Source organism: Cyanistes caeruleus, unplaced genomic scaffold, assembly GCF_971803275.1.
Source record: "Cyanistes caeruleus unplaced genomic scaffold, bCyaCae1.hap1.1 HAP1_SUPER_30, whole genome shotgun sequence".
Taxonomy (NCBI): domain Eukaryota; kingdom Metazoa; phylum Chordata; class Aves; order Passeriformes; family Paridae; genus Cyanistes; species Cyanistes caeruleus.
This window is the reverse complement of record NW_028256295.1, coordinates 729,031-752,111: the sequence shown is the minus strand read 5'-3', so window position 1 is coordinate 752,111 and position 23,081 is coordinate 729,031. Positions and strand designations below refer to the sequence as shown.

Sequence of the window (23,081 nt, the reverse complement as noted above, 5' to 3'; positions counted from 1 at the left end):
ACTGCCACCTGCCCTTGGGCTGCCCCCATCCCCCCCAAAGTGGCCCAGGTTGGAAGGAATCCCTTGCCCAAAGTGTCTTTGACAGCCCAACAGGATCTTTAGGAACGCCTCAAACCATCAGCAAACGCTGCCCTGCTCTGCAGGCTCAGGGCAGCAGAAGGAGCCCCCAGGGCTGCCGACGCAGCCGCAGCAGGAAGGGCACGGGGCCTGTCACAGAATCTGGAACCGCCTCCTTGGGACATGTCCCGGCTGGTGGCCATTCTAAATTCACAGGTGTGACACAGACAAGGAACATCTGGGCCAAGGCACGAAGTGTCCACTAGAATGTATTTGAGCACATTAGAAAGACTTGGGAGGAATCCCAGAGGGTCATTTTTTGAAGCAAAGTGATCTGATTAAATACTGTAACCAACGGTAGGCTTGGTAAAAATTAGAAAGTGGTGAAAATGGACTGCCTAATGGAACTTTAAATGATCATCCACTGTTACAGTTGATGTTATTTTTAAGAAAAGAAGACAAATGAGACCAAGTGATATGTGCAGACACATTTTTTTACCCTGAAGAATAAACCTGAGTGGCACAAAGAATATGGCTTTGATTTAGACCCCCAGGAGACTTTGGTCCTTCCTTTGGAAAGAGATAACAGGTGGAAAATAAAGAGATGTTGTTCAGCATGTAGTTTAGGGCAAAGATGTTTGAAACTGGCAAAAAAGCATGAGGAAGACACTGTTATAGATGTCCAAGACTCACAGCCGAGTTATTCCAGGCCAGCGCTACCTTCCCCCTCAAGCAACCAGTCCTCTCCCTCAATTAAATGAAAGTGAGAATGAGATGAATAATCCTGGTGAGGGGACAAGTGTGAGTATGCCAGTGACAACATGTACAAGGAATAAAACCAAGAAAGCTTTGCCTTTAGTCACCCCCTTAAGGCAAATAGTGGGTCCCACAGGAGAAGCTGTGTGGGTGAAGATCCCCTTTTCTACTGGTGACCTGAATAACTGGCAGGAAGAAGTTCATAATTATAGAGAAAACCCTAGCAAAGTGGCAAAAAGATTGGAGTTAATAGTCAAGAACCGAGACCCAGACTGAGGTGATTTCATGATGACAGCGCTAAGGAAAACAGATAAGGAGTTGGTGATGAAGATGGTCAGAGCACATGTGCAGGGAGAAATTGCTAGTGGAGCCTTACAGGGTACAGTGGACCAGTTGTTTCCTATTGTAAACCCTTTGTTGGGCCCGAATGATGCCAAGAACTATGCGATGTTAACTGGATACTGGGAACTGTGGGGGCCGAGGAAGCAGCCAATGCTGTAGCCACTCTCCCCTGGAGGAAAAGCCCATAGGAGGCTTTCACTGACCGCTCTCCCCCAGAGGCTAAAGGCCTCGATGGGGAGCTGTCATTTTTACAGCCACACGTTAAGTGGTTCCCAACATGTCTTTCCCCCTGTATGCATATTATTTTTACTCTGTTGGCCCTTCCCCCTTGTTCCACCCCTGACTCCTCAGACCATTGTCCCTGTTGCTCCACCCCACCCCCTGCTTTTCCCATATAATCCCTGCTCTCACTGAGCCTGGGCCAGTTGTTGTCTCTGGGACCCTTCAGGAGAGAAGAATAAAGACCTCCTTGGAACCCCACACGGTGCCTCCCGTCTCTTTTCTTCGGCAGCACCCGAGGAACAGTGGCCATTCCAAAAGCCCTTTGAAGGGCTCGCAGCTGAATCCCGGGGGCAAGGCAAGCGTGCCTGTGCGCCCAGGGGAAGTGCCACAGGAGACGCTTCCCTGGGAAGGTCGCGGCACCCTGACCACCTCCGCTCGCCGCGACAGGTGGGGCCCAACAGGGAGCTCTGCCAGCGGTTCCCTGGTTCCCTGGTTCCCTGGAGAAGCGTCTCCTGCAGCACCAGCTGCAGAAAGCAAGTCGCTCTCGGGTCTGTCACTTCCCTGAGGAAACCCCATCGCGTTTTAGCAAGAGCTATCCAAGGGGACACCGGGACCCTCCTAGGACCATCCCGGGAGTGAGGAGAAGATTTCCCCAAGGACCAGCCAGTGGGTGACACCACACCCAGCAGTTTTGGTTCACCCAGTGGAGGTGGAAAAAGATGCTAAAATCGGGATTTGGCCTTTCTGGGAGGGTTTTGGAGACAGTTTTATACCCACGGGGAACAAAATCCTTCCTGGTTTTAACAAATCCTTTTGGAATGCTGCACATGACTCACCTGGGCTGGGAAAAAATGGGAAAACATCTGGGAAAATCATAGATTTCCCACTTAACAGCTCCATCCCTTTGGAATGCTGCACATGACTCACCTGAGCTGGGAAAACCTGGGAAAATCCTGGAACACACACCTGAGGGAGAGGTTTGTTAATCCTGGCTCATCCCAGGAACTTCCATTCCTCAATCCAGAAAGGATGGGTTAGGGAGACCCCCAGTCTGGGAGTGCCTATGACACCTCCTAAAAAAACGTTTCTTTGCTTTTCCAATTCCAGAAAGGAAATTCCTGTATTATTTTCCATCAGGAAATTGGGTTAATTAAATTAGTGCAGGCTTTTCCACCAGCATTCCAGTCCTTGTCATTCCAGCAGTTCCACTAATCTCGATCCCAGGTGTGATTCAGAGGGTTGGGATTTCCTGGTCCTGAGCAACAACGTCTGCAGTGGCACAGGAAACTCACAGCTCATGGGAACAAACTTTCTGTGTGACTCCAGAGGCCACGACAAACCTGAGTGGTTTCCCTCCCGTCCCCCAGCCCTTCCTGGCCCCAGGGGCTGATGGCATTTGTGCTCCCTCAGGTTCATCTCCCCACAGCAGCACCATGGGGGTGCTGACGCCTGCTCTGGGCAGTGCAAACAGGGGCTCCTGAGCCAGTGCTGCCGTGTCTGTGCCTGCAAGGATGCGGCACCTCTCTGAGCTGGGGGAGAGGCCAGGGCTGCACAGGGGGGATGTTGTTGGCAGCTCCATGAGGACGCTCTGGGACGCTGCCCTGGGGTGTCCAGCGCAGTGGGGATGGATCAGCCCCTGCTCTGCTGCTCCTTCCCGTCTCCCCCAGGGACCTTGCAGAGCCCCAGCCATGCTGTTTGCCCCCAGCCTGCCCACGGCCACCCTGGGGCTGCTCACGGGGGTTTTCTGTGCTGAGCTTTGGCCTGGCCGTGTTCTTGAGAGAGCCTGGGCAAGGAGCCTGGAGCCCCCAGGCCCTGCCCTGAGGCGTCAGCGCTGCCCCAGCAGTGCCCATGGCCTGTCCCTGCTGCAGCCCCGGCACTGCCACCCCCAGGGCTGTGCCCGGCCCCGAGAGCACTCAGGCCCTGCAGCAACACCAGGGCCAGGAGGGCAGCGGGGCAGTGGCACGGGAGCAGCACTGGCAACACCAAGTGCTGCTGCTCCTGGGCACAGCTGCTGTGCCAGCACTGATCTGCCCCCAGCTCTGCACACAGACACTGCTGCTGCAGCTCCAGAGAAGGGAACAAAAGGGGCATCTCTGGAGAAAACTTTGCTGGGAGATCCTTTAGTTCATTGAAAGCCACCAAGAGCACAGCCCCTCATAGACACAGTCTTTGGCCACAGGGATGGTGGAGAGAAACAAAATGAGAAATGGCACAAACAATGACATTTCATTGTGGACAGGATTAAAAAAGGAAAACACAGAATACCTCCAAAATTAAACCAACAGGAAGTATCAAAGTTGATTTTTATTATAAGTGATTTGCAGAAATGTTCCAGGAGTTTAATGTTTCTGAAACCATCCAGTCATCAGTGTCCACACTGCAGCCCTGAGCTCCTGGTTCCTCAGGCTGTAGATGAGGGGGTTCAGGGCTGAAGGCACCACTGAGTACAGAACTGACAGTGCCAGATCCAGGGATGGGGAGGAGATGGAGGGGGGCTTCAGATGAGCAAATGTACCAGTGCTGATGAACAGAGAGACCACAGCCAGGTGAGGGAGGCAGGTGGAAAAGGCTTTGTGCCGTCCCTGCTCAGAGGGGATCCTCAGCACAGCCCTGAAGATCTGCACATAGGAGAAAACAATGAACACAAAACAGCCAAATACCAAACAGGCAGTGACTGCAATGAGCCCAAGTTCTCTAGTGTAGGAATTGGAGCAGGAGAGCTTGAGGATCTGAGGGATTTCACAGAAGAACTGGCCCAGGGCATTGCCATGGCACAGGGGTAGGGAAAATGTATTGGCTGTGTGCATGAGAGCATTGAGAAAGCCACTGGCCCAGGCAGCTGCTGCCATGTGGGCACAAGCTCTGCTGCCCAGGAGGGTCCCGTAGTGCAGGGGTTTGCAGATGGACACGTAGCGGTCGTAGCACATGATGGTCAGCAGGGCAAGCTCTGATCCAAGGAAGAAGATAATCAGAAAAACCTGTGCAGCACATCCTGTGTAGGAGATGTGTCTGGTGTCCCAGAGGGAATTGTGCATGGCTTTGGGCACAGTGGTGCAGATGGAGCCCAGGTCAGTGAGGGCCAGGTTGAGCAGGAAGAAGAACATGGGGCTGTGCAGGTGGTGGCTGCAGGCTACGGCGCTGATGATGAGGCCGTTGCCCAGGAGGGCAGCCAGGGAGATGCCCAGGAAGAGGCAGAAGTGCAGGAGCTGCAGCTGCCGCGTGTCTGCCAATGCCAGCAGGAGGAAGTGGCTGATGGAGCTGCTGTTGGACATTTGCTGTGGCTGCACATGGAGACCTGTTCATGAAGAAAAAGAGCAGTGACAAATCAGGAGAGGCTGGGACTCACCCACCCTTGTTCCTGCTCTGGGAAAACCTTCACCCAGGTCCCTGCCTGAGCTCCAGCTGTGCTGTCTGAGTGTGCCAGGAGCAGCCAGGCCTGTGCCTGGGGACTCTCCAGGAGCCATCCCTGCCCTGCTGCCCTGGGTTTGTGGCCATGCAGGAGAGGGACAAGGCTGGAAATTCAGGATTTGTAAAGGAGAATCACTCCTAATGCAGAAGGGCTTGGTAGCATCTGCACACACACTTCTAATGTATGGCAGGATTTGGTTTTAGGAATTATTTTCCTACCCACAAATCATTCCTGGTTCTCTGAGGTCAGAAATCCCCAGCATTTCTGCTGCACTCAGAATTTCCCACTGAGAGATGTGAGAGGCAAAGGATTCCCTGTGGCTTAGGGAAGGTGAGGGGCTGGATGGGCTTGTTCCCAACTGCCCTGGGTTTGCACCTTTGGCTGGAATCAGAGCACAATCACACTCCTCTGTCACCCTGGCATAAACCAGGCCCTGCCCAGAGCAGAGGGATCCCTGAATGTCTCACCCTCTCTAAAGGTCTCTGGGCAAGGTCTCAGCACCTCCTCTGCCAAGGACACTCACGGCTCCCTTGGCAGAGCCAACAGCATTTCCTCAGCTGTGGCATCTCTGCCCTTCCCCGTGGGACATTCAGGGAACTCTGAGAGGCTCTGGCACAGATTTGCAGCCAGGAGGGCAGCTCAGAGCTTGGAAGGACACAGCAAGGAGATCCCCAGGTGTGCCCATGATGGGATCTCAGGGAGGGGGCTCAGCTCATTCCCCTTTCCCATGGACTGCTTTGCCCACAGCCCCACAGGACACAGGGAAGCTGGGACACCCCATTCCCATGGACACACCTGCCTGGCAGCAATCCCAAGGGCAGGGCCTGACTCAGCTGCTGCAGATGCCAGAGCCTCCCTGAGAGCCCCAGATACCAATGACAATATCAGAGCAGTGCATTTAGGCTGTTTAGGAGCCTCCCAGCAGAGAGACTGAGCACCCAAACTTACAATTCTGGCATCTCTGTAAATGTTCCAACATTACTTTGCTGTTCCTGGTGTGTCCCCTTCAACTCAGAATGTTCTGTGATTCTGGGATTACAATTCCTCTTCTGCTTCTCTCATCCTGCTGTTGTCTATAATCAAAAGAGAAAAAACCCGCAAACCTTTGCAACAGTGTTAGAACAGTAAAGTAAAAACCAGACCTTTATTGGAAACTTCCAGGTGTCCCAGTGGGGTTGAGGCACACCCAGCCCCTTATTTCAACAATTTATTAAGATTGATTAATTAGGATATTTAACAGAAACATTCAATAGGAGATTCAGCTGCCCCAGTTACACACCCCAGGGTCAACCCATTGGAGTAGGTCCAAGGGTTTCTTTGCCCCACTTTCTGTTATGACTGTTCATATTCTGGTTAAAAAACAAAATGTTCTTCTTGTAGCTCCTCTTTCTGATGATAAGACAATATGGTACTTCAGAAATCTATTTAGAAGATGAGATTATAGTTCTAAAATCTAAGAGAAAGGTTAGGAAACATACCAGAATTAATTAAAGATAATAGTTATATAAGTATATAATAGTAGTTTAATAGAGTTAATTAAGGATTATCATTTTATAACTATATAATAATAGTTTACAGATCTAAAAATATATTAAACATATATAAAAAGCAAAAATCTTTTTGTCATCATCTCAACTTTCCCACCCTGCTTAAAGCAAGACATTGAAAACAGTCTCAGGAAAGCTCCTGATCTTTACATCAATTCCAGTCTCACCTTCTTTTGGGAAGTGTCCTCTGGAGCTGTGCCCAGGCAGGACTGGAGCTGGGAGCAGCCCTGCCCCACACAGCCCCTCTCAGCAGCAGCCCCTGCCCTGCTCAGGGTGGCTCCTTCCCCCCACAGCTTCTCCCCAGCGCTGGGAGCAGCTCCCCGGGCCGGCTGAGAGCTGTCCCTGGCAGGCAGCAGAGTCCCTGCCCCAGCACAGCGCCCTGGGCTGCAGGACCCTGCTCTGCAGGACAGCCCTGGGCACCCCTGGCTGCTCTGCACAAGGGACAGGCAGAGAATGTACTCACAGAGTCTGTAGGCACTGGCATGTTCCAGCTTGAGGAGATGCCTCCAGGAGCTGCAGCTGCATTGTCCTGCAGCCAGAGGCTTCCTGTGCCAAGGGCTGGCAGGGATTCTGCCCCAGGCACTTCTCAGCACCTTCCCAGCCCTGACTGATTGAAGCTCTCTGTGCCTCTGGGCTGTGCCCAGGGTGGCTGCAGGCAGTGCCCCAGCCCTGCTGGGCTGGCAGAAGAGCTGCTCAGCAAGAGAAATATGCTTTTGAAGCTCTTCTTGGTTTCCAGCAGCTGCCTCTGTGCCAGGAGCCCGGCCCAGCTCAGCAGCACAGACACAGCAGCAGGACTTTAATGAGCCTCTTGGGGCTTTGTGCTGAGGCCCTGAACATCAGTCCCTGACAGGGAGGGGAAGAAAGCTCTCAAGAACTCCAAGTCAGAATCCAACTCCAAAGTTTCTTTCACTTTTAATGGGTCCCAGTGAGGGACATGACTGAGAAAGTGTCCCCAGGCCCCAGGCAGAGCAGAGAACTGGAGGCACTGATGACAGCCGGGGACAAAGAGAAGCCAAGGCTTGGTGCCCTGGGCCACAGCAGCCAAAGCTGTGCCAGCAAGGGCTGTGAGGAGACACCTTGTCCTGAGGCCCTGGGGCCTCCTGGCACAGCCCCAGCAAGGCTGGCCACTGTCACCCCCTTGGCCTGCCCTCAGCATCCCCCCTAGCCCACATGCCAGTGGCCTCAGGGATCTGCTGGAAGGAGTCCCTGGGGAGCCTTGCTCAGGAATGGCCCTGGGGGCTCCTTCATGCTCCAGGGACTGCAGCTTTTTCAAAGGACTTTGGCTTTTGCTTTGGAGTCTCTGAGAGCTTTGTGCAATCCTGGCCTCCAATTATCTGCTGTAATTAGTCCCTTGAGAGCCTTTGTCAGTAACAACACTCAGTGGGGCTCATTAATGCTTCAAGGTACTTCAGGTTCTTAAGGTACTTTCCTTTTTCCTTCCCACCCTGAGTCTCTGAGAAGTTTGTGCAATCAAGGCCCCAGTTATCTGCTTTAACGAGTCCCTTGGGAGCTTTGCATTGACACTCAGTGGGGCTCATCAATACTTTGAGATACTCAGGGCTTTTCCAGCTACTTTGGATTTTCCTCCCCTCACTGAGTCTCTGGGAGGTTTTTGTGCAATCCTGGCCTCCAGTTCTCTTCTCCAAGGAGTGCATGAGGAGCCTGTGTTGGGGATGGACCTCAGTGGTACCCATTAATGCTTGGAGACACTTTGGGTGTTTCCTCTGACTTGGACTCCTGGAAAGGTTTGTGCAATCTCCTCTCAGGCCCTGAGGTTCAAGGGCTCAGCTCCAAATGCACCACGGGGCTCATTAGGATCAAGCAAATCCTAACAAACCATGGCTGTGCCTTGATTTCCCTCTGGTCTGGTGCAGTTCTTGGGAAAGTTTCCTACAACAGTTATGGAGAAATAGTTCAAACAGCTTCTAAGAAATATGTATTCCTATTTTAAAGGTGTCTTTTATTCCTGTTCTCTTTAGAGCAGAGGTGATTGCAGCACTCAGTGATGGATATTGATCCAGGGTCTCTCCTAAGGAGGTCTGGCCAGGTCAGAGAAGCTGTGCCTTGAGGTCTGACCCAGTGGGGACAACCTTGCTCCACATTCCCCAGCCCCATCCTGTCTCTCCTCACTCCCCTGGGACCTGCTTTGCTCACAGAACTGGCTGCACTCAGGCAAGGAGGGGTTTTCCTTCTTTGATTTTAGCAATCTAAAACTGCTGAGTTTCCCCATGGAAAACAGACACCCTCCTCAAGTGTGTGCCAAGCCCAAGGTGCCACCAAGGAGGTTCCCCTTCCCCAAGGCAGAACCACACAAGGAATGTTTCAGACACACAGGGAGTTGTACAATAAACACAACCCCAGAGTTGGCTGAAGGCAGAATTAGAGCAGCTGCTGAAGGACAGACAAGCTTTGAACTCCTTGCAGCTGAAAGCACCAAGTGGGTTGTTGGGAGGTGTGTGAGTGAGGCAAGAGTGAGGGAAGGGAAATGCAGAGAGCCCTGGAAGTGTTTCTGTGCAGACAGGCTGCTGCAAGGGCAGCGCTGGACTTCTCTGGGGGGAACTGTGAAGGGTATTCGGTGTGGTGTGACCTCCCCAGTGATCTCACAGTACACCCTGTGATGTCACACAGCCACCTGTGATGTCACATCCCACTTGCTGATGGCACACAACCTGCTCTGGGATGTCACACCACCATTCTCTGATGTCACAGCCCCCCTCAGATGACACAAAACCACCTTGTGATGTCACATTTTCTCCAGTGATGTCACACAGCAACATATGATGTCATAGTTCACTCGATGATCTCACAGTCAGCACTGTGATGTCATACAACCTGTCCTGAGATGTCACATGGCTCTTCTATGATGTCACTGCACACTCTAGGATTTCATATCACCACCATGTGGTGTCACAGTCTGCTCAGTGATGTCACAACCCTCTCTGTGATATTCTCTATCTAACCTCTGGTGTCACAGTCCTCTCTGAGACGTCACAACCCACTAAGTGATATCACCCAGCCCACACTGTGATGTCATGCAGCCACACTGCGGTGTCACACCCTGCTTTCTGATGTCACAGAATCCCCTCTATGATGCCATAGCTGCTCAGTGACCTCACACAACAAACTCTGGGATGTCACAGCCCCATCTGTGACCTCACACAACCCACTCAGAGCTGTCACACAGCCCCTTTCTGACATCCCAGCTGCTCTGGGGCTCCAGGACACAGCCACAGAGGTGCTGCTGGGACACAGCCCCCTCTGGCACATCCCACAGCCCCTGCCAGTGCTGAGCCCCTGGCAGCTCTGTCTGGGCCTGCTCTCTGTGTCCCTGAGCTGCCCTGGCAGGGCCCCAGCCCTGCTGGGCTGTGCTCAGGAGCTGCTCCTGGCCAGAGCTGTCTCTCTGCAGCGCTGCCCTTGCCAGGAGCTGCCTCTGGGCCAGGAGCCCGGCCCAGCTCAGCAGCACAGACACAGCACCAGCACTTTCATCACCCTCTCGGGCCTTTGGGGCTCTTGGCATCACACTCAGTCCCTCGGAGTGTGCTCCAGAAACTCCTCAAGAGCTCCAAGTCAGATGGAAACACTGAAGTTTCTTGTAGTTGAAATGAGAGACACGAGTGAGAAAGCGTCCCCAGGTTCCAGGCAGAGCAGAAGACTGGAGGCCCTGATGGCAGCTGGGGACAAGCAAGGGAAAGGTGTCTGTGGTGCTGAGCAAAGCTGGATGTGTTTTAGGAATGGCAAGGGCCAAGGGCTGAGCCCCAGCCCCTGGCAAGGCAGATGCTGTCCCTCCCTCATTGCTCAGGGCTCTTCCCGGGCCACTGCCATGTGGGGATGTGCAATGCCAAGGGCAGCACCATGGGGCGGCCCCTGCCAGGCTGCTGAGCAGGGACAAGGAGGCAATGAGGCCCCAGGGCTGCCAGGGTCACTTGTCCCCTGCTGGCCTCAGGCTCAGGGCCAGCAGCCATGGCCAAAGGGCTGCACAAGTTGCCTCAGGCAGGGCCTTGCAGGTGCACAGCCCAGGGCCCTCAGCCTCTACCTGCTGCTTATGTGATGAGGCCTCCAGCCCCCATCCTGGGAGATTTTTTAGTCTTTTCCATGGTCTGTGAAAATGGAAACACTGGTCAAAGTTATTTTCTACCAAATCTTGCAGTGATAGAACAAACATAAAAAGCTTTAAAGTGAACAAGAGTGGATTTGGATTTGTTAGAAGGAGGAAATGTTGTACAATCAGAGGGGCACACATCTGCAATTATTTTTCCAGAGAAATGGATGCCCCATCCCAGAAATGCTCCAAGAGCATCAGCTTTGTGTCACCTGACACAGTGAAAGCCTCTCCCCTCCCCAAGGATGGAATTGCTGTTGTGTGGGTTCTCTCATGTGCTGGGTGCCCTCACAACCCTCCTGGCCAGAATGTCTGCTGAGGGCCAGCCAGGCTGCTGCAGTGGCACTGACCTCACGGCCATCACCATTGCAGCCATGTCCCCTGGGCCTGGCTCTCCCCTTTCCTCTTCCCCTGCCTTGTCTCTGCTGCCATGAAGAGTTTGTTCATTATTATCTTGTCCCCAAGGTGCTGGGGCCAATTGCTTCCCAGTCAGGCTTCTGGAGCAGCAGTGGCTTTTCAGAGCCCAGCCAGAAATGAGCCCTGAAGCAGCAGCTCTGCAGTGCTGGCCACCAGGCCGGGGTGCCAAGGGAGCCTTCTGGCCATGGCCTGGAAGCAGCTGCTGCTGCCAAGGTGCCTTTGGTGCCTCAGGCTGTCCCTGGCACAGCTCCCAGCACGGCACTCTGCACTTGTGCCCGAGCCCTTCCCTGGCTTGGGGCTGGCCTGGGGCTTTTCCTGCAGTGGGATCTGCCCTGGGCATGGCACAGGAAAGGCAGTTCCTGCTGGAGCAGGAGGCTGTGCCTGGAATGGGCTCAAACAACTCCAGCAAGGCCCTGTTTACTTCAAAATTGCTTCTTTGAGCACTATAGTCTAATAATTGTTATAGCTCCTCTACTCCGGAGTAAATAACTCTTTTTTTTATTTACTCTGTGATCGAAATAAATCCTTCTCTCTAATCATGATCAGAATCAATTGTAGCTGTATTTATATCAATATCCCTGGTATAACATTGTTAATCGTGTGGGACAAATTGCATTATGTTTCACTTCCACCTGTTTAATATTCACACATAAACCTTTATCATAGTCTGGGGCCGGGATTGGATCCTGCCACTCCAAGTCTCCTGTCTTTGAAAGAATTTAAAAGTGTAGGTGACCTGGAGGGGTTTGATCATATCTGGTGGCTGCTGAGTGTCATTTCTCCACCTCATGACTCAGCTGGAGCTTCTCCAAAGAAGAAATAAACCTTTTGCCAGAAGCTCCCACTCTGCCCATGACAGGAAGCCCTGGGAATGTCTGTGACATCCCGGCTCTTTGGCAGCCTGGGGACTCCTGGGATGTCACTGTGGAGCCCCTGGGAGTGCCTGTGACAGAGCGATGCCTCTGCAGCCCAAGGAACCCTGGGATGTCACCATGGAATTGCTGGGACTGTGTCTGACCACACGGCTCTCCAGCATCCCCAGAAACCCCTGGGAGGTCTCTGTGGAGCCCCTGTCTCTGCCTGTGACATTCTGGCTCCTGAACACCCTGGAGACTCTTGGAATGTCCCCATGGAGCCCTTCTGAGGGCCTGTAACAAATGTGATCCTTGGTAGGTACCATCACCAGCCCCTTGTTGTTATGTTCTGATTCCATGGCAACCATCACAGCCCCTGTTGCTATGGTCAGTCCCTTGGCAGCTCCATGGAGACCCCATGCCAGGGGTGGTTGCCATGGACACCAGCTCAGGCCTGGAGCCAGAGCCCGTTGCCATGGCAACCATTTCCAGTCCCATCCCCACGCTCATGGGATCCCAGAGCCACAGAATTGGCTGAGTTGGGAGGGAGCCATGGGGATCCCCCAGTCCAACTGCTGGCCCTGCACAGGACACCCCAACAATCCCAGCCTGGGCCTGGCAGCGCTGGCCAAACGCTGCTGGAGCTCAGCCAGCCCTGGAGCTGGGAGCCTTCCCTGGGGAGCCTGTTCAGTGCCCCAGCAGCCTCGCAGGAAAAACCTTTTCCTCACATCCAGCCTAAACCTGCCCGCCTCAGCTCCAGCCGCTCCCTCCACTCCTGTCCCTGGGCACCAGAGGGAAGAGGTTCCTGCAGCCCCCAGCCAGGGACCCGCTCCCAAGGCTGCTGCCATGGCAATCAGGCCTGGCACCAGCTGGGATGCTCGGTTTCCCCGGGCTGGGCTTCAGGAATGGCATTCCCCAATTTCCTGCTCCTGCTGAAACCCTGCTGCTGCTCGCTTCCCTCCCACCTCCCATGGAAAGCACAAAAGGCAAAGATCCCAGGCTGGGATAAGAACAATTTATGAAAAACAGCAACGGGATAAGGAACAAACAGACACAGAAACAATTTTGGTAACAGAAAGGATAAGACAAACCATTCACCTGGAAAACTAAAATGCCACCAACTGACTCTTCCTGCCCACGTATTTCCTCCTGCCAAGAAAGGACACCCCTCTCTGGTGAGAGAGAGGGAGTCCTTTTCCTGCCCCTGGCAATGACCTGAGATGGGATTGAATATAATGGACCATGATCACAGTCTCACATTCTTTGATCCCACATCATGACATTGCCATGGGCAGGAAAAGGTACAGGTGTCTTCCCAGCATGGATCACAGGGAACATGGATCACCAGGTCTCTTCCCAGTGTGGATTCTCCATGGGCGGATGAAGCTGGAGCAGTGCACAAAGCTCTTCCTGCACTTGGGGCACTGGCAGGGCTTCACTTACTGGTGCTGCCGTTGGTGTCTGGTCAAGTTAGAGCTGACTGAGAAGCTCTTCCCACACTGGGGACACTCGTAGGGCCTCTCCCCAGTGTGGATGCGCCGGTGGGTGATGAGGTCGCAGTTTCACTTGAAGCCCTCCCTACAGTCAGGGCAGCGGAAGGGCCTCTCATCCGTGTGAATCCGCTGGTGCTGGAGGAGATTGGAGCTGCTGTGAAACCTCTTCCCACACTCGAGACACTCATAGGGCCTCTCCCCAGTGTGGATGCGCTGGTGGATGATGAGTTGGGACCTCCAGCTGAAGCCCTTCCCACATTCCCCACACTTGGAGGGCCATTCCCCAGTGTGGATCATCTGGTGGCAGATCAGGCTGTTGCTCTGTCTGAAGCTCTTCCCACACTCCAAGCACTTGTAGCGCTTCTTCCCATCCTGAAGCTGCTCATGGACCACCAGCTCAGAGCCCTGGCTGGATCTCCGACCGACTTCCCAGCACAGGGTGGGTCTTTCCTCCTCAGAGCACCCTGGGATGGGTTTGGAGCTCCTCCTCCTGTGGGATCTCCTGGGATTTTCCTCCCTGTTGGATTCCTCCACTGTGGAGCCGCTCAGAACAACTTCTTTCACGAGGTTCTGCTGTGGGGATTTGTCCTCCCTGGTCTCCATCCTCAGCTCCTTGTCTGGGGGAGGAAGGACAAGGAGAGGATGGGATTTGCCTCCGTGCCAGAGGGAAGGGGAAGGAGATCCCCCCAGTGCATCCCCGGCAGGACGGCGTCGGCAGCGGGGTTGTCCTGCAGCCGGGGGCCAGGCTGGGCTGGGAGATGGAGCAGGAGAGAGGGGGAAAGGGGCACTGACTTCCTCCTCACCTGCCTGGGTGTCCTGGGGCATCTTCCTCTTCCTCACAGCCTGCTTCTCCATCCAGCCAAGGTTTGGGATTGGAAACTCCTGGTTTGAGAGAAAACAAGGAATGAGCACATTGAGTTTGATGGTCCCTCTTACCAAGCCCATCTCTAGAAGTCACCTGGGCCTCGGACGTGACTTAGTTTGAAAAGAGTTTGCTAAGGAAGGCAGAAATCACCACTGAAATAGATAAAAAATATAAGTATCCCATCCCCTCCGAATTATTATAATCTTGAAACCAAAGTGCTCTCAGGTAACAATATGGGAAAAGGAATATAAATTCTTTACTAAAGAAAGGAAAATGAAAATGCAGCAGTACAAAAAAACCCCAACAAAACGAAAAAAAAGCAACGCACTAACAGAGTCAGGATACAACCTTACACCCCGTTGGTCAGGGTGCTGGTAGCAGTCTGATTAAATGGTGGCTGCAGTCCTCCTGGAGAAACAGATGTGGTTCTGTTGAAGCAATGATCCCATAGAAGATTGTAGCTTACCTCAGAAGTTCTGGTGCTGTAGATGGGTCTGGTCTCTCCTCTGGGAATCCAGTGGAGAAAGACTGCCTCTGGTGTTCTTATTCCATGATTATATCCAGTCAGGAATGCTTGGCTCCTCCCCCTGGCTGGAGCATCTCACAATGGGATGATGTCATTTCATCAGTCCTGCAGTGAGACTCAATGGCCCATTAACAGAAGATATCCCCCTGGAGGAAGGCTGGGTGGTGGAACAGATAAAGAACACTGCCCCACCTGGTTTTAACAGCTGGCCCATTAACAGAAGATATCCCCCAGTTATGAGGGAATGGGTGATGAAAGAGATAAAGAAAACTGCTCTACCTGGTTTTAACAGATGGTGATAGAATACATACTTTTGGTTACAACTTGCATTGCAACCCAAGACATGGGGTCCATATAAACCTCCCAAACACCAGGACTTAGCCCTGAAAATGCCTCCCAGGATTTCCCCATCTCTGGTCTCCCTCCTTTGGTGTTCAGGGGTTCCTCCCTGTTCCAGCTGCTGGGGTTCATGCTTGTACTGGGGATCCCCTGTCTACTCGGTCCCTGACCTCTTCAGGCTCCTGGGAGTGCCAGGAATCCAAAAAGTTCCCCCATTTTCACTCAGCTTTGGAGTTCTTCATTCTTCAAACATCCCCCCCAAAAAACCCAATCCAGGGACACCCCAGAGTATCTGGGCTGAGCTCCCCCTCCCCGGGCACTTCTGGGATGGGGGGTGATGATCCCACAGGTGGGGGCCTGTGAATTCAGGGAGTGCTTGACCTTGTGGTTCTTTCTCCTTTTCCCTGATCCTCCTATGTCCCTCCTTCAGGCTGAAGAAGCTGCTCAAGGAGTCAGAAGCAAAACTCCAAGTCCCTTGGAGCTTCAATCAGCCCAGCTGAGGGCTGGGACTGCCAAAGGCTCCCCAGGGACTGGTGAGAGCAGATCCTGGAGGCCAGGATTGCCGGGAGCCAAAGGCTCTGAGCAGGGAACTGCAATGATGAGCCAGCCCTGGCTGGGTTGGAGGAAGCAGAAAGGCCAAGCCCTGAGCCCAGGCCTGGCCCAGCAGGGCCTGTCCCTCACGGGTGGCTCGGGGCTCTTTGTGGGGCAGTGGGATGTGAGGGGCAGCAAGGACAAATGCCATAAACCTGTGTGACACTCCAGATCCTTATGGAACCAAGGGGCCAGTGTGACACCGTGGGAAGTTGTGAAACCAAGGGGATCATTGTGGCACTCTTGGGCCCATGGAACCAAGGGACCAGTGGGACACTCTGGGACCTTATGGAAACAAGAGGTCACTGTGAGCCTGCAGGGCTTTAACACCCCAGAACACTTCAATGCTGGTGGTAACCAAAGGTTCCTGTGCTTGAGTTTGGTGCACAAGAGAAACACCAACCAGATCTTCTCAACATGGACAGATGTAAAGAATATTCTTGGTAGGAAGGGACTCACAAGGACCATCAAGTCCAGCTCTTAAGATAATGGCCCACACAAGGATTGAACCCACAAACTCGGTGATGCTGGCACCATGCTCTGACCAACTGAGCTAAGAAGTCAAAATGACACAAAATTCTACTGGCAAAATACAGACAGTCAAGAAATTTTGGCAAAGGGTTTAATACAACATCCAAGTGAACATAAAACTCTTACCATAGCATTAACTTTGCAAACTTAGCTCATTTAACCTAAAAAGTGTTAACCCTTAAGATGTTATCTATCCAAAAATGTTCCAGATACATAGGATTAGAAGGAGAAGAAATAGAAAACAGAAGGACAGAAGATCTACAGAAAAACACTTCCAGGATGATCCCAGTCACTCCCACTACAATCTCAGTCACCCCCTGTATGAGCTGTTGCACCCAGCCACCTCTAGTATGGTTCCAGTCACACCCAGGCCCTCCCAGTATGATTCCAGTCATGGCCAGAGTGACTCCCTGTCACTCCCAGGATGGGCCCAGTTGTTCCCAGTCACCTCCAGCATGGTTCCAGTCCCAGCCAGCACCTTTTCAGTCACCCCCAGTATGATCCCAGCTAGTTCCAGTAGGATCCCAGTATGACCCCAGCATGGGCACAGCTGCTCCCAGGATTATCCAGTGTGGTTCCAGTTGTTCCCATTTACCTGCACTGTGGTTTCAGTCTCTCCCAGTATATCCCAGTTGCTCTCAATCACTCCTCAGGTGTTTCCAGCCTGATCCCAGTTGCTCCCAGCCACTCCCAGTCACGCTGAGTGCAGTCCCAGTTGCTGCCAGTATGGTCCCAGTCTTGCCCAGCATGGCCCAACTGCTCCCACTGTGATCCCAGTAGGATGCCAGTTACCCTCAGGATGGTTCGGTTCCAGTTGCTTCCTGTTCCTCCCAGTGTGATTCCAGTTGCACCCAGTTGGCCCCAGTACAGTCCCAGTTTCTCCCCAGATGATCCCAGCTGCTCCCTGCATGGTCCCAGTCATGCCCAGCTGGAGTTGCACCCAGTGTAGACCCTGTCACTCCCAGTTGTTCCCAGTTGTCCCCAGCATGGTTCCCATTGTTCCCAGTGTGTTCCCAGTCATCCCCAGTATGATCACAGAAACTCCCAGTATATCCCAGCTGCCCTCAGCATGTCCATAGCCAGTCCCAGACACTCCTAGTAATCCCAGTTAGGTGCTTGTTATCCCAGTATGATCTCAGGTCCAGAATATCCCAGTCGAACTGGGATCCACTCCCTGAATTCACAGCCCCCCCATCCATGGGATCAACACCCCTCTATCCCACAGGTGACCAGGGAGGGGGAGCTCGGCCCAGGTATCCTGGGTGGTTCCTGGGTTGGGTTTTTTGGGGGTGATTATTGGAGAATGAAGAATTCCAAAGCTGAGAAAAAAATGCCCTTTGGGGGGAAATTTAGGGTTCCCAGTGGCAGCTGCTGGCAGAGGCAGCCTGGAGGAGCAGAGCCCTGTGTCCCCGAGGACCCCAAAGTGGGGATCCCAGAGAGGGGGAGCGCCATGATTTGTGGGACCCTCAATTAAATAGAGAGGGGCAGGGGGGTCTCCTTGGACCCCATGCATCCCCAAGCAGGAAATAAGGAGAGCAGGGACCATGGGACCCAAAAAACCCCAAGCATCTGTAAGTGGGGAGATGGAAATGGGGGGAACTTTTCAAATTCCTGGCACTCACAGCAGCCAGAAGAGGTCAGGGACTGAGTAGATGGGGGACCGCCAGTACAAGCGTGACCCCCAGAAGCTGGGACAGGGGTGAAAGCCTGAACACCAAAAGGGAGAGAACAGAAATGGGGAACTTCTGGAAAGCATTTTCAGGGCCAAATTTTAGTGGTGTACAATTTTTATGGACCCCATGTCCTGGGTTGCAATGCAAGATGTAACCAAAAGTATGTATTCTATCACCATCTGTTAAAAACTAGTGGAGCAGTTTTCATGATCTCCTACATGACCCATCCCTCATAACTGGGGGATGTCTTCTGTTAATGGGCCAGCTGTTAAAACCAGGTGGGGCAGTGTTCTTTATCTCTTCCACCACCCATCCTTCCTCCAGGGGGATATCTTCTGTTAATGGGCCATTGAGTCTCAGTGCCGGAATGATAAAATGACATCATCCCATTGTGAGATGCTCCAGCCAGGAGGAGGAGCCAAGCATTCCTGACTGGATATAATCTGGGAATCAGAACACCACAGGTAGTCTTTGTCCACTGGATTCCCAGAGGAGAGACCAGACCCATCTACAGCACGGGAACTTCAGAGGTAATGTACACAATTCTATGGGATCATTGCTTCATTGCTTATCTGAGACCATTTTGATATCAAGATTATAATAATTTGGAGAGGGCTGTTGCTTACATTTTTATCAATTTCAATGGGGGTTTCTGCTTTCCTTAGCAAACACCTTTCCTTTCAAACCAAGACCCCCCAGATGACCTGGTGACTTCTAGAGAGGGACTTGGGACAGAGGGACCTTCAAACTCAGGATGCTCATTCCTTGTTCTCTCCCGAACCAGGATTTCCCCATCCCAAACTTTGGCTGGATGGATGAGAAGGCTGCAAGGAAGAGGAAGTTGCCCCAGGAATCCCAGGCAGGTGAGGAGGAAGTCAGTGCCCCTTTTACCCCTCTCTCCTGCGTCTGCTGGGGACGCATTGGAGGGAACTCCTTCCCCTTCCCTCTGGCATGGAGGCAAATCCCATCCTCTCCTTGTCCTTCCTCCCCCAGACAAGAAGCTAAGAATGGAGACCAGGGAGGACAAATACCCACGGCAGAACCTCATGGAAGAGGCCATTTTGAGCAGCTCCACAGTGCAGGAATCCAATGGGGAGGAAAATCCCCAGAGATCCCGCAGGAGGAGGGGCTCCAAACCCATCCCAGGGTGCTCTGAGGAGGAAAGACCCACCCTGTGCCGGGAAGGTGGCCGGAGATCCAGCCAGGGCTCTGAGCTGGTGGTCCATGAGCAGCTTCAGGATGGGGAGAAGCGCTACAAGTGCTTGGAGTGTGGGAAGAGCTTCAGCCAGAGCAACAGCCTGATCCGCCACCAGATGATCCACACTGGGGAATGGGCCTACGAGTGTGGGGAATGTGGGAAGGGCTTCAGCTGCAGCTCCCAACTCATCATCCACCAGCGCATCCACACTGGGGAGAGGCCCTATGAGTGTCCCGAGTGTGGGAAGAGGTTTCAGAGCAGCTCCACTCTCCTGAGGCACCAGCGGATTCACACGGATGAGAGGCCCTTCCGCTGCCCTGACTGTGGGGAGGGCTTCAACCGAAACTCCAACCTCATCAGGCACCGGCGCATCCACACTGGGGAGAGGCCCTACGAGTGTCCCCAGTGTGGGAAGAGCTTCAGCCAGAGCTCTCACTTGACCAGACACCAACGGAGGCATCAGTAAGGGAAGCCCTGCCAGTACCCCAAGTGCAGGAAGAGCTTTCTCCACAGCTCCAGCTTCATCCCCCCTTGGAGAATCCACATTGGGAATAGACCTGGTGATCCGTGTTCCCTGGGATCCATGCTGGGAACACACCTGTCCCTCTTCCTGCCCATGGCAATGACATGATGAGAGATCAAAGAACATGAGAGTCTGGCTATGGCCCTGTCATTATATTCAATCCCATCTCAGGTCATTGCCAGGGGCGGGAAAAGGACTCCCTCTCCCTCACCAGAGGAGAAGAGTGTCCTTTCTTGGCAGGAGGAAATATGTGGCCAGGAAGAGCCAGTCAGTCGCATTTTAGTTTTCCCTATGAATAGTTTGTCTTATCCCTTCTGTTTTCCACATTGTTTCTGTTCCCGTTTGTTCCTTATCTTGTTGCTGTTCCAAATAAATTGTTCTTATCCCTGCCTGGGATCTTTGTCTTTTGTGCTTTCCATGGGAGGTGGGAGGGAAGCGAGCGGCAGCACAATTTTAGCTGAAGCAGGAAATTGGGGAATGCCATTCCTGAAGCCCAGCCTGTGGAAACCGAGCATCCCAGCTGGTGCCAGGCCTGGTTGCCATGGCAGCAGCCTTGGGAGCGGGTCCCTGGCTGGGGGCTGCGGGAACCTCTTCCCTCTGGTGCCCAGGGCCAGGAGTGGAGGGAGCGGCTGGAGCTGAGGCGGGCAGGTTTAGGCTGGATGTGAGGAAAAGGTTTTTCCTGCGAGGCTGCTGGGGCACTGAACAGGCTCCCCAGGGAAGGCTCCCAGCTCCAGGGCTGGCTGAGCTCCAGCAGCGTTTGGCCAGCGCTGCCAGGCCCAGGCTGGGATTGTTGGGGTGTCCTGTGCAGGGCCAGCAGTTGGACTGGAGGATCCCCATGGCTCCCTCCCAACTCAGCCAATTCTGTGGCTCTGGGATCCCATGAGCGTGGGGATGGGACTGGAAATGGTTGCCATGGCAACAGTCTCTGGCTCCAGGCCTGAGCTGGTGCCCATGGCAACCACCCCTGGCATGGGGTCTCCATGGAGCTGCCAAGGGACTGACCATAGCAACAGGGGCTGTGATGGTTGTCATGTAAATAGCATAGCAACAGGGGACTGGTTATGGTTACCATGGAAACAGACCATAACAATGGGGCAGATGTTGCCATGGGAACAGACCACAGCAGGGAGACAGCTCTGGCCAGGAGCAGCTCCTGAGCACAGCCCAGCAGGGCTGGGGCCCTGCCAGGGCAGCTCAGGGACACAGAGAGCAGGCCCAGACAGAGCTGCCAGGGGCTCAGCACTGGTAGGGGCTGTGGGATGTGCCAGAGGGGGCTGTGTCCCAGCATCACCTCTGTGGCTGTGTTCTGGAGCCCCAGAGCAGCTGTGATGTCAGAAAGGGGCTGTGTGACAGCTCCGAGTGGGCTGTGTGTGGTCACAGATGGGGCTGTGACATCACAGAGTTTGTTGTGTGAGGTCACTGAGCAGCTATGGCATCATAGAGGGGACTGTGTGACATCACATAGATGGCTGTGACATCATGACATGGCTTTATGACATCATAGACCTGGTTGTGAGGTCAAAGTATGTGCTGTGACATTACAGGGTATCTGTATGACGTCACAGAGATGGTTGTGTGACATCACTGATGGGTTATGACATCACAGAGCTGGCTGTGACATCATAAAGGATTGTGTGAGGCCATTGAGCAGACACTGCCATCATAGAGGGTGGCTCTGTGACATCACAGACCAGTATGTGACATCACAGAAAAGACTGTGACATCACAGGTTGAATTTTTGACATCACAGTCTTCTGTGACATCACAGTACAGTTGTGTGACAACACATGATAACATCCCAGAGTTGGCTCACTTAACAGAGCTCAAACCTAACAGGACTTCAGTTATACCTTAAACTTAAATGAAACCTCAAATGTCACAATTTAGCAAAACATTTTGCTAATTAAAATACAGCATTTACTGTGTTTAACCTAACTCACAACCTATGACTTACCAAATTAGCAGAGGAATAATACTAAACAGTATTTAAATTAGCTCATAATTTATATTAATCCCAACAATGGAGCAAAAGAAGAACACTAGGCATTATTTAACTTAGCTTATGCCTCGTGACTTACCCTCACTCACAGGCCTGACTGACTCAGATCTCCAAGGCACTCCAGCCCCTCCCAGAGCAGCATTTCTGCCCCATTTGCCAGGGCACAGCGCTGGTGTGTGCACACAGACACAAAGAGGCAGTGCAAGGCAGCTGTGAGAAATTCCCCTGCAGGGCAGGGAAATGCTCCCTGCCGATGCTTTGGCATCTCCCCAGCGGGCCAAGGGCTGAGCCTGGAGGAGTGGGGGGATCGGCCCAGGCTCCGTCCTTGTTCGGGGATGCCCCGAGTGCAGCAAACGGGAGAGTTCCCGGCTCACAGAGGCCCCACTCCGAGGGAGGTGGCTGGCCCAGGAGAGCTGCAAGGGGCTCCTTTTGGAGCGCTGTTTGTAGGGCCCCAAGAGAGGGGCTTCAGGCACAGCAATGTTTCATCCTGGCCACACTTGGCATCAACAGCTTTCTTTGCAAGGCTGAGAACAGGGATGTTGTGCCACGGAGGGAACAGGAACAGTTCCCAGGGCTGCTCCTGAAGCAAGCAGGAGCTGCTTGGGCAGCAGCAGTGCCTGGGAGCAGACAGTGTTTCTGATGAGCTGCAGAGGAGCTGAGCCCAGGGGCTGTTGGCCAAGGCCCAGGCCCAAGGAGCATTTCTCAGCTGGCAGGGCGGCCTGAGAAGGGGAGAGGGGAATGCACCAACACAGAGCCCATGGAACCAAGGGACATCTGTGACACTGTGGGGCACCATGAAATAAACAAAGCATTGTGACACTGTGAGGCCTCATTGAAGCAGTGAGACCATTGTGGTCCCCACAGAACCAAGAGGACCATTGGGATACTGTGGGGCCTCGTGAAACCAAGAGGCCTTTGTGACACTGCAGGGCTGCATTGAACCAAAGGTCCAGGATGACACTGTGGAACCACAGGAGACCTTTGTGACACTGCAAACCGCCAAGGTCCATTGTGACATTTCAGGCCTCATGGAACAGAGGAGTCACGTGACCTTGAGGGGCCTGTGGGACCACAGAGACCATTGTGACACTGCAAGGCCTCATGGAATCGCTGGGACCATTGTGACACTGCAGGGTCTGATGGATCCTGAGGCCATTGTGACACTGTAGAACTCAATGGAATCAAGGGTCCACTGTGACACTGCAGGTCTTCTTATAATCAGCGCTCCACTATGACACTGCTGGATCCCATGGAATCACAGCACCATTGTGACACTCCAGGGCCCCATGGTACTAAGGGTCCATTGTGACTCTATGGGGCTTCATAAAATCAAGGGAACACAGAACAGGTCTGGCTGGTTTGGCCTCCCAGGGGCCTCCTGACTGGTCCAACTGACCTTGACATGTTGAGGGTCTCTTCTCATCTGCTACTGAAACACTGGGGAAGGCACTGTGAGTTCCTTCCTATGGGAAAGAACTGTCCTGCTTCTCCAGGCATCCATGGCCAAAATTTGGATTCCACCTCCAATATTCCCTACATCCAAAGCCTGCTCCCAGATGAAGTCTGCCATTACTGACAAGTCTGGCTGGCCTTGGCCTCCTGATGTCCAGCTCTCACCTGCCTTCCAAACCCTGGGGCTC

The 23,081-nt window shown here is 53.2% G+C and overlaps 1 protein-coding gene across 1 annotated transcript; it reads right to left on the bottom strand.

The window, feature by feature from the left end:
- Positions 1-3,668: 3,668 nt before the first annotated feature.
- On the bottom strand, positions 3,669-7,764 carry LOC147645233 (olfactory receptor 14J1-like). The gene is made up of 3 exons (XM_086874846.1): positions 6,797-7,764; positions 5,735-5,859; positions 3,669-4,672 (listed from the first exon to the last, which is right to left on the bottom strand). The coding sequence occupies exons 2-3, from the start codon at positions 5,763-5,765 to the stop codon at positions 3,717-3,719; spliced, it is 987 nt and encodes a 328-aa protein (XP_086730972.1). The 5' UTR covers positions 5,766-5,859; positions 6,797-7,764; the 3' UTR covers positions 3,669-3,716.
- Between the last annotated feature and the right edge of the window lie 15,317 nt (positions 7,765-23,081).